Source organism: Eupeodes corollae, unplaced genomic scaffold (assembly GCF_945859685.1).
Source record: "Eupeodes corollae unplaced genomic scaffold, idEupCoro1.1 scaffold_1062, whole genome shotgun sequence".
In the NCBI taxonomy this organism is placed as follows: Eukaryota; Metazoa; Arthropoda; class Insecta; order Diptera; family Syrphidae; genus Eupeodes; species Eupeodes corollae.
In genome coordinates, this window is record NW_026605545.1 from 1 (window position 1) to 11010 (window position 11010).

General features: G+C 34.3%; 1 protein-coding gene across 1 annotated transcript; it reads right to left on the reverse strand.

Annotated features, from left to right (window-relative positions):
- Positions 1 to 1081: 1081 nt before the first annotated feature.
- Positions 1082 to 2163, reverse strand: LOC129953534 (putative nuclease HARBI1). Its single transcript, XM_056066778.1, has 2 exons — positions 1716 to 2163; positions 1082 to 1650 (listed from the first exon to the last, which is right to left on the reverse strand). The coding sequence occupies exons 1-2, from the start codon at positions 2161 to 2163 to the stop codon at positions 1082 to 1084; spliced, it is 1017 nt and encodes a 338-aa protein (XP_055922753.1).
- Between the last annotated feature and the right edge of the window lie 8847 nt (positions 2164 to 11010).

The following is an 11010-nucleotide window of genomic DNA, read 5'->3' on the forward strand; positions in this document are numbered from 1 at the left end:
AACACTACTTTCACTTGAAGAAGACATTTTGAGACTGAGCTAGTGAGATGAGACAAAGCTCTTGCATACCGAATTGAGCTTTGTCTCATTGCAAATGCTCTATCTCACAATCTCGAGCTCATTCTCAGAGCTCAATCTCATGAGACTGAGATAAAGCATTTCGCATACCACCCAGCTCTGAGAATGAGCTCGAGATTGTGAGATAGAGCATTTGCAATGAGACAAAGCTCAATTCGGTATGCAAGAGCTTTGTCTCATCTCACTAGCTCAGTCTCAAAATGTCTTCTTCAAGTGAAAGTAGTGTTTATGATAACTTTTCAAAAAAAAACGATGATACAAATATTTTTTTTGTGAATTTTATTAAAAGAAATATAGTGCTTTTGACAAAAAGTCAAACTCCTGACCTAAAAAAAAAGAAAAAAAATGCTTTAATAGCATTCAAATCGGAGTTTGAAAAAAAATTTGGCAAAAATATTGAAATAAATCAAATTTCAAAAAAAATTACAAATATCAAAATAAGAATAAAAGAAAAATGTGATCGCAATAAAACGGGAAAAAGAAAAATAAAACTTAAGTCATGGGAAAAGGATTTATGGGATTTAATCAATGGTGGGTCTGAAAATCCGAATCCGGTGCTAAATAGGCTCGAAGGTTAAAATACAATTGTTTTTTATAATAATTGTTTGATTTTTCATTATGAATATTTTATTACAGGAGCAGAAAGTGTAGCCATAAGCAGAGACGAATCCTCTAATTCCGTTTCAAATGCAACGAAAATTTTGAAGGATTCGTCACGGAAAAGAAGACATGCTAATAATGAAATAGAAGTTTTATCAAACTACGAGACGGGGGAAACGAGGGATCTTTCATTAACTGATTTACAGAGGCTAATTTTACTGAAGCAAAATTTAGTGTTAACCAAAAAATTAAAACTCCTTGAAAATAAAGTTACACAAGAAAATGAAATTTCTTTTGAAATTTTTTAAGGGAAACAATTACATAATGTACATACATATCTTATAAATAAAACTCTTGATATTTATGTTATTTTTGTTTTTATTTAAAAAAAAATGTGCACAATCTAACGGTTTTGGTTGAGCAAAAGCCTCGCAATTTCGTTTCTTTTGCTCTGACCAGCTACTCTGAGAAGAGAATCTCTCCTTGATGTGTCATTGGGGGGAAAGAGAGGGGTATGTTCTTCTTCTTCTATATCCATTGGAGCATCCATCTGGTTTTCCTCATTTTCATCCCCACCCTGGAATGCTTTTGAAATGTTGTGCAGAATAATACACGACATTATTACCTTTGGTGCGTTGCGTGTTGCCACTCTTAATTTATATTGCAGACAAGGAAATTTTTGTTTAAGCTGGCCAAATACTCTCTCAATAATAACTCTTTCTTGCGTTAGAATATTGTTAAAGTTAACTTCAGCGGCACTGACAGGGTTCCGGTACGGAGTCATTAAAAACGGAGTAATTCCATAGCCCTCGTCGCCAATGAGTATAGTTGATGAACTTTCAAGGAGAGTTTGGTAAATTTCAGAATTTTTAAAGATTCTCGAATCATGTACCGACCCTGGCCAAGAGATGTCAACACTCGTAAACAGTTCCGCTCCGTTGCATGTCGCTTGAACATTTATTGAATGAAAACCTAACACAAAATAAAGAGAATTATTAATTATATTTTTGAGAACACTCAAACTTTGTGTTATCTACCTTTTCTATTTACAAATTCATCACTGTGACGGATAGGCTTTTTAATGCGCACGTGAGTGCAATCAATTGCTCCAATGCAGGATGGGAATTGATACTTATTTAGCCAAATTACTTTTTCGGCATCTGTCTGCTCCAACGTATTCGGAAATTTAATCCAGTCCTCTTTTTTCCTTACAATTTTTTCACCAACTTCGATGATGATCCTAGATACCGAACTTTGGTCGATTCCGAAATCTTCGGCAATTCCGCTTTGGAAACCAGGATCAGCAACGAATCGTAGAAAAACCATCATTGTGGTTTTAATAGATAAACGACCACCCCGAAAAGTATCACTACTTTGAAAAAAATAATCTGTTAAGGCCTCAATTTGAGTTTGGGTAAACCTATAAAGAATTTTATAATTTCCTGTTGACTCAACAGGAGCAAAAATATTCATGTACTCAGCCATTGTTATTCCTGAGACAACTAATTTCCAGTCTCAACATTTTACGAGCTTTGGCTCATTTGAATGAGACAACGCTTTCTTTCTGCATACGGAAACATCTCAAATGAGATAGATCTATAAAATGAGATCGATCTCATTTTTGTGAGATTTGTCTCAAAACAATTTTGCATACGAAAGCTAGCAAAAGCTCAAAATAATGAGATTTGAGACTGAGACAATGCATTTCGCATACCACCCATTAAGTAAAAAGACGATGTTAAAAATAATTTCAACCTAAGAAATAAATCAACAATAATAAAAAGAACAGATTAAGATGCTATAGTTTATTACGACACTGTATATATCTATATATTATTGCAAAACAAGTTATTTTAAAGATATATTTAATAATATTTATTAAAAATACCCATATATAACCGATTAAAATAAATGTACTTAAAACTAAGAAACAAATTTTGTTTTTAATGAAATTTTTATTTTTGAAGATTTTACAGATAGGATACAAACTGGGTGAGATGACCACACAATTTAGATTCTTTTATGTTATCATTTTTAGGATTAGCTTGTCATACTGACTACTGCAGTTGTCGTATTGACTACCGTAGTTGTCATATTGACTACCGCAATTGTCATATTGACTACCGCAGTTGTCATATTGACTACCGCAGTTGTCCTATTGACTACCACAGTTGTCATATTGACTACCGCAATTGTCATATTGACTACCGCAGTTGTCATATTGACTACCGCAGTTGTCCTATTGACTACCACAGTTGTAATATTGACTACCGCAATTGTCATATTGACTACCGCAGTTGTCATATTGACTTCCGCAGTTGTCATATTGACTACCGCAGTTGTCATATTAACTACCGCAGTTGTCGTATTGACTACCGCAGTTGTCGTATTGACTACCAAAGTTGTCATATTGACTACCGCAGTTGTCATATTGACTACCAGAGTTGTCCTATTGACTACCGCAGTTGTCCTATTGACTACCGCAGTTGTCATATTGACTACCACAGTTGTCATATTGACTACCGCAGTTGTCGTATTGACTACCTCAGTTGTCATATTGACTACCGCAGTTGTCATATTGACTACCGCAGTTGTCATATTGACTACCGCAGTTATATTGACTACCGCAGTTGTCGTATTGAATACCACAATAGTCAATACGACAACCGTAGTTTCAATTTCTTTCAACCAAAGCTTTAATATTGACTACTGCAGTTGTTATATTGACTACCGTAGTTTTCATATTGACTACCGCAGTTGTCGTATTGACTACCGCAGTTGTCATATTGACTACCGCAGTTGTCGTATTGACTACCAAATTAGTCAATATGACAACCGTAGTTTCAATTGCCTTCAACCAAAGTTGTCACATTGACTACTAAAGTTGTCATATTGACTACCGAATTGTAAAAAAATTTCGGATTCCAAAATTGACAACCGAAAATTGTTCTATTGACTATCGCGGTTATCGGCTGAAAATTGACTACCAAATAGTCATATTGACTACCAAAATAGTCAATAGGATGACTGTTTTCGTTCTGTGTAGTAAATTTGTAAGCGACTGGAATTGTTTGGTTTCTGTAACATCTGGGTTGCTTATATTTCCCAATAGCAAACACAAATTTGTCTGTGCCGGTTGCATTACATATGAACAGCAATGTTATTCTATCTTTTGGTATTTTCTGCGCTTGTATATCATGGCCATCTTCGACATGGGTCCCAGTAGGAAGAGCTTTAAAAAACAATCCGGTCTCATCCGCGTTATAAATGTTTTCTACATCATATTTTTGCACAACAAGTTCTACAAAATTACTTGCGGCTTCAGCGTCGGCTGAACCACCTTCTCCATGAAGCCTCCTAAAAGAAATGTTGGATCTGCTTTTCCAACGTTGTAACCAACCACCGTTTGCATTAAAGTCTGAAATACTCAACTGAATAGCAAATTGTTGTGCTTTTTCCAGTAAAATTGGACCTGTTATCTTTGCATTTTTTTCGCTCATATTTTGGAACCACCTGTTCATAGTTTTGTCTAGAATTTCGTATTTTCCATCCCTGTTTCTTTTTCTGTTTAAGTTCTTGCATTTGTTTTTTTGTTCTTCGAACTGTTTTTCGTTCTTTATTATTTTAGACAATGTGCTTTTTGCAATTTTAAAATTTTCACAAATTTCTTTTTGACTTTTTCCCGATTTGATTTCATCCAAAATAACTAATTTAGTTTTAATTGAAATGTTATTACGCGACATTTTCAACGAGGACGAGGAACACAACAGAAACACAAAACATAACAAATATAATGTCAAAATGAACACTGAACTAAATTCATTCAATTATTCATTCAAATGTCATATTACATCATATGTGCATAAATTACATTACATCCTTTGTTTTGAATTTTTCATGTTTTTTGAATTTCGTGATTTGTTTGCAAGTTTCTTATATCCAACCAACTTAACATGAAAAATAAAAGTTTGTGGTTGAGAAATGTTTCTTTTATCAGTCTATTTCTTATAAACGTGTTTCTTATAAACATTCAATTCAACATTTAAATATATTGGAAAGTTCACGGTGCTTTTGATGAAGTTTCTTCTAAGCGAGGTTTTCTTATAAGCGTGTTTCTTATGAGCGATACATACATATCGAATATTTTACAAACAAGGTACCAGTGTGTCAATATTTTTAAGAACTTAACAAAATAATTATAGAAATATTTTGTGCAATATAAAAAAGTAAGACGTCAATTTAGTTCTCTGTTCTCATAAAACATTTTGTATCAATTTTATGTTGGTTTTCGTGTTTTGTAAAACAAAGTTGTCAATTGGATTTTTCTTAACAAAATTTGTTTAAATTAACAACAGTATTTTTTATATGATGAAATAAGTTTAAATGCTAGGTCCCGAGACTTTTATTCAAAACACAATTTTTAATAACTTTTTGTAGTACCTATGCATTTTAAATATTTTGTTTTGATTTTTTCTAAAAGTTTTACCTTATTTTTTGATGCATACAATTATTTTCAAGTTAATTTCATTGTGACACATATTTGTTTTCTGTTTAGAAGAGGGCCCCAATTTTAGCCGAAAAACCACCTTTGGTGACGAGGCGCATTTTAGGATGGATGGCTGTGTTAACAAGCAAAATTGCCGTATATGGGAAGACACCAACCCACGCGGGGTTGAGCATGTGATAATGCATCCTCAATAAAGTAACCGTTTAGTGTGGATTTTGGGCCGGGCTGCGTAATTGGTCTGTACTTTTTTAAAAACGACGTTAGTGAGGTGGTCACCAGCATGCAACAGCTAGGGCTACATGACGATTATAACTTATTTCTTATGGCCCAAATTGAACCATATGGACCTAGACGACATGTGGTTTTAGCAGGACGGCCCTATGTGCCATACAGCAAACGCTATGATTGACACTTTGCATCAAAGATTTGAGGGGTGATGTGAATTGGCAACCAAGGTCATGTGATTTGACAACGCTAGACTTTTCTTGTGGGGTTTCTTGATGTCGCAGGTCTATGCAAATAAACCGAAATCGACATTGCCCTAAAGGTGAACATAAGTTAGACCACTCGAATCCGTGCCACCGTAAGAAGCCGAGGATTTGTTAATTACTCACACGCAGCTTGTTTTATTCCATTTCAACTTAACGAAGTTTTTCACTCACTCAATTTTTTTAAAGTTCCTTATTCATCTTTTTATGTTATAACATGTTGAACAACATTCATTTGAAGTCGATATCTCTCAAGGTTCTTCAGAGTTTTTAACTCTACGTCGACGAAAAAAGGTGTCATGATCGTATGGACGTACGAACGTATAGGTACATACACACACCTAGACATTGCTCCTCAAACATTTCATTTAGTTTCTAGGGTCTGGAAATATCAAACCTTTCGATTACAATAACCCGTGGCATGATGGTATGTGCATTGGATGCGAGGGGTCTTGGGTTGATTCCCCCTGTACCACCTAATGTTTTTTTTACGGGTACTGCCTCTTGCGAGGAATGAAAAGTGCTTTCTAAAACGATCGGTTCGGATTCAGCATATCGATACCTTCCCGTAAGAATGTATTAAGCGACATTTTTAAAATTGTTTAGGAAACAAAAAAAAACGTCTCATTTAGTTTTTTTTTGTGTATTGTAATGGAAGGAACAGATTTGGAGAGGGATTTTCAAAATACAAAACTTGACATCATTGCAAAACCAAAATTTTAATCAGATAAGAAAATTTTTGTGGCTTAGTACATTTGCGTGGTCAAGACATTTTCGTTTGATGCAATAGTAAATGACGCTTAAGACACTGTAATGGTCACAAAAAATAAATGTTTAAAATAAATGGTTCATGTTTTATTTTGTTTTCATTAACAATAAAATAAAAAAAAATCTACATAAAAAGTAACATAACATTGATTTCAAAAGAAAGTTCAAAAAGGATTACTAAATTAATTTTGGGGATAAAAGCGGACATTTTAAGATTAATGATTATAATTTTGAGTTTTTAGACAAATCATCTTCTTCGTCTGTCTCTGCTAATTCGTCTTGTTTCTCACCGACTGTATTTTCATATCCTAGTATTCTTGAATGTATCGTTCAGGAATAAAGATTTTTTTTAGAGGACTCTCTAAATAATTTCGTTTCGGGCCTGATATTGACAGTTTGGAAGAATATGGAATGTCAGGTTCATTGAATTCTTCAAGGCATTTCATTTGGTTGCGCTTGTTTTTCCAATCACGAAAATCTTTTATGTCAACACTACCACTTCGTAAGGTTTGGGATTTAAAGTATGTGTACACGATTGCCAGGTCTGACAATCATTGCCAGATCTGCAAACGTCTTACAATGTGTGAAAATGAGCTGACAATGAGCTGAAAATTTAATTTGTGTGTACACAGTTTGTAGATATCTACAAACATCTGCAAATCTGTTGCCAAATATTTGTCTGACAATGTCGACACACTAATTTGGTCTAGCTAGCAATAGGTTTGCAAACATTTGTAAGTTTTCAGCCAACCGTGTACATACCAAATCAAATTTTGGATCTACAAATTTATTTTCAGCACATTGTCACACATCGCATCAGTCAGAAAATTTTAAAGCTACAACAAAGTGAAATATAAAAAAATAAGATGGAAAAAAACGTGGCAGTTGTGATTATTTTGAGGGTTTTTTTTATTAGAAAGCAGCGATGAAGAAACAGCCAAACAGCCCAAAAAGATGAGTTGTAGGGTATGGATTGGGTGGCCTGTTCGTCGTGAGCAGGACGGATTTAACGCAAAATTGACGGTCGAATTGCGAACAGGAGAACCAAAACTGTATTGACTTTTTTTGCGATTTGCAATTTGCAAGCAATTTGATCATCTTTTAGCTTTGGTGGCTCCACAAATTCAAAAACAAGATACGAATATGCGCAAGAGCATTTCTGCAGGTGAGCGTCTTGCGTTAACCAATACCTGTGTCATATTCCTGCTACAACGATCTCGAGAATAATTCCACATGTCCTCGATGCTATAAATGCTCTTCTAAGGAAGAATAGACAGTTTATGGCTCGTTTCTTTCTGTTGGGAATATTTTAGAACTTTTTTTCTCTGTCTTATCCAACTCACGGTCCTTAAAGGATTCCGCGAAATGATTTTTTCGTCGAAGACAAAATTCAAACTTTGTTCCTCTTGGTTTTCTTTGAATTTTCTGTAAAGATTAGAAACACTAAAATACTCCTTAGGCAAGTAAGTTCTATTGGTCCTAGAATGGTTATAATGGGATGGAACCCTTGGTAAGCTTTTAAATCATTAGATGTAGCATTTGACGTATAGGTGCTCACTTCTTGGCTGATTACGATGTATTTAAAACTGTTGTTTTTTCAAGGGCATATGTGCCAACTCTACTGGAAATGTTAAGAGTTTTTAGCAAAAACTGCATGCATACTTATATTCTCTTCCCTTTAAAATTTATAAAATATTTCCTTGTTTTTGTCTTCTTTTCAATTACTTTGATTCGTCGCATTTTGATAGGAATACGATCAACACAACATAATTACCAATCTATTTTCTGTGTATGTGGCAGTTTTTAATAAAATTCAAAAACGGCTTGCCTTTGTGACTTACCTTTACCTTATCTAGTAGAACATTCGTTTTGGCAGCTCTTGCATGGATTATTTGCACAGATTTATGTTTTTTTCTCAACACGAGTTTTTTTTGAGTCTACCAACAACCCCTGGTTAAGTACCTCAATGGCCATGATTTTCGGCTTTGGATTCTCGTTTTTCCATGTTCTATTATTTCATGGGAACTTGAATTTTCTATGGAATCATTATGCCAAGATGAACTCAAATCTGTTTCAAACGGATCACACTCAGACTCAGACTCAGAGCCACATGCAGATTTGTATGGTGCAGACAAACTCCTTTCACCCGAAGTACTTTTAGTTTTTTTTCAAAATGATCAACCTAAAATAATTCATAATTGTATTTATCTCACCTACCTACGTACAAAAATACCCTTACAACCGACCAGACAAAAAAAAACACGAAATAAATGGCAAAAAACAAAAGCCTACTTCATAGAAAAATATTTTAAATCAAAGAAAACCATATCTGGATTGTTATAACCGACAAAAATGGAACAAGTTCTATTTAGAAGAGTTTGCTAAGCGACAATTTTGGTTAAACTATTCGACATTTAACAAAATTTGTTTGTGGACGGTTGGTTGCTTAAGACAATAAGGTTTTTAAAAATGTCGCTAAGCATAATTTCAATGGCGGATAATACAAATTTCAGGGAGAAAATACAGTGAGAAAGCTTGGCGGTTGTTACAAATTTTATTTCCTCTTTAGTTTCTTTTTTTATACATGATAGGACAGCGTAACCCAGGCCAAAATGTGGCGCTAAACTTCTAGTATAGTTCCACATTAAAAAGTCGTTTTCAAAAAAAGTTTCGCTTAATACATTCCTACGGGAAGGTATCGATATAAACTGTAGGTCCGCTCAATCCCTGCAATCACTAGCACTTGATAATGATTGAGAGCTGTAAGGCACTAGGCCCCTACACTAAGCCACTTACAATAACATATCCTATTAGGAGCTAACAAGTTTTTTTTGCAATTTGAAGAAAAAGCACTAAATTATTGCGATATTCTTGATCAACATTTTCAACGCACCAAAATCTAAGATGGAGGAGTTCACACACGTGTACAAGCCAAAAGTTTTAAAACATTCTAGAAACAATTATTGAAATGACAAGCGCATTTTCTTTTATTATTCAAGTTCAATATTGAAATTGATGATTTTTTGTATGCTCCTACAAACTTTTGTCTTCATTTTTATAAACAAGTTCTTAGCTCATACTTAAAAAGAAGGTTCTTTATATACGAGAATTGTGTTACAGTCGAACTTTCAAAAGAATGGAATTTACATATGAGGAATAATCTGAATACTTCTTAATTTTCTTTTTTAGCAGCAGAAACAGGAGGTCCGAGTTTAGTTTCAAGAAAACCAACAACAATCACCGTCTCTAGTTTATTTCATCGAAACCACGAAGATACTTTTTCCGCAATCTTTTCGAGTTAATGCCAAGATTTTATCTGCCAATAATATTGTTCACATGTTGTTCATGTTTACGCTGCATCACGAACGGAGCTTTGCATGTATTCATCTGTAATTTTAGTTTCTTGAAGTAGTAAGCCCCCTGCTGCATATCGTCTGTCTCATATGGAAACGTAACATTGAAGAACAATATCAACCAAGTCTATACATATGTGAACTCCAGCAAACACTTTTGAACTTCCGTCTTGGCAATAAAATTCGTATAAGCATACGTATGCATACATATGTACATACTGACAAAACGAATTCTTAAGAAATTGTGGAACTTCCTACACGTCCTTGCAAACAATACTTATGTTATCCAAGGAACGTTGAGCACATACTCAATGTTCAGGAATGTTCACTTGAAGCATAAAATATTGGGCGCCAAAGGCTGCAGGATACGCAATCATAAGAATTGATGTAATAATTTAAAGTGTTTCTGCCCGCATGGGCGCTTTTACTATAAATGTCCTTCGTCACCCTTTGAACCGACAATCGAACCATGAACTCACCCGTCTCACATATGTTTGTATGTATGTACAATGTACATATATAATATTACTGTATACAATGTTCATATATGTATTTATATGTAAGGTTGGGACACTTTAACATTGATTTATCGAATATCCTGTGAAAATATATGTTTCTTGGCAGTTTAGTGGTGTATATGTGTGCCTTCTACCTACAGCTATTGGGGGTGGTTGATTGGTTTATTTATCATTTTTTTCTCCATTTTCTTCAAATGAATTATGTGCTGTTAGGAGTATTTTTCTCGTGACCCTAAGCACCGGTGAAGTGGATATGATTTTAGCACCTCTTTGGTTCACTCAATTTATTGAGATAATTTCAGCTTTATGTTTTGGGATTTGTCATGCCAGCATGTTGTGTGATGATGAAAAAGGGACCATTTATGTGTTCCTAATGGATGAAGGGAAATATATTAAGTACTTATGTTCATCTTTTATGTTTTTTTTTGGTTGGTAGGTATTTATTTAACCATGCGTTATTTGATATAGTTCTATCATATCGGAATCAGGGTGTTACCAAACATTTACTTTACCCTCTGGAAATTTATATAACCTTAAGAAACTAGAAGACAAATGAGCTGTGGTAAGGCGGCTAAGGATGTGATAATTTTATGGCATTATAGTGTAAGATATAATACACCAAACATGATTTTGATCAGTGGAAGTGAGAGCTTGATTTATCAATGGGGACCCTTAAAAGTGGTTTGTGGTAAATATAA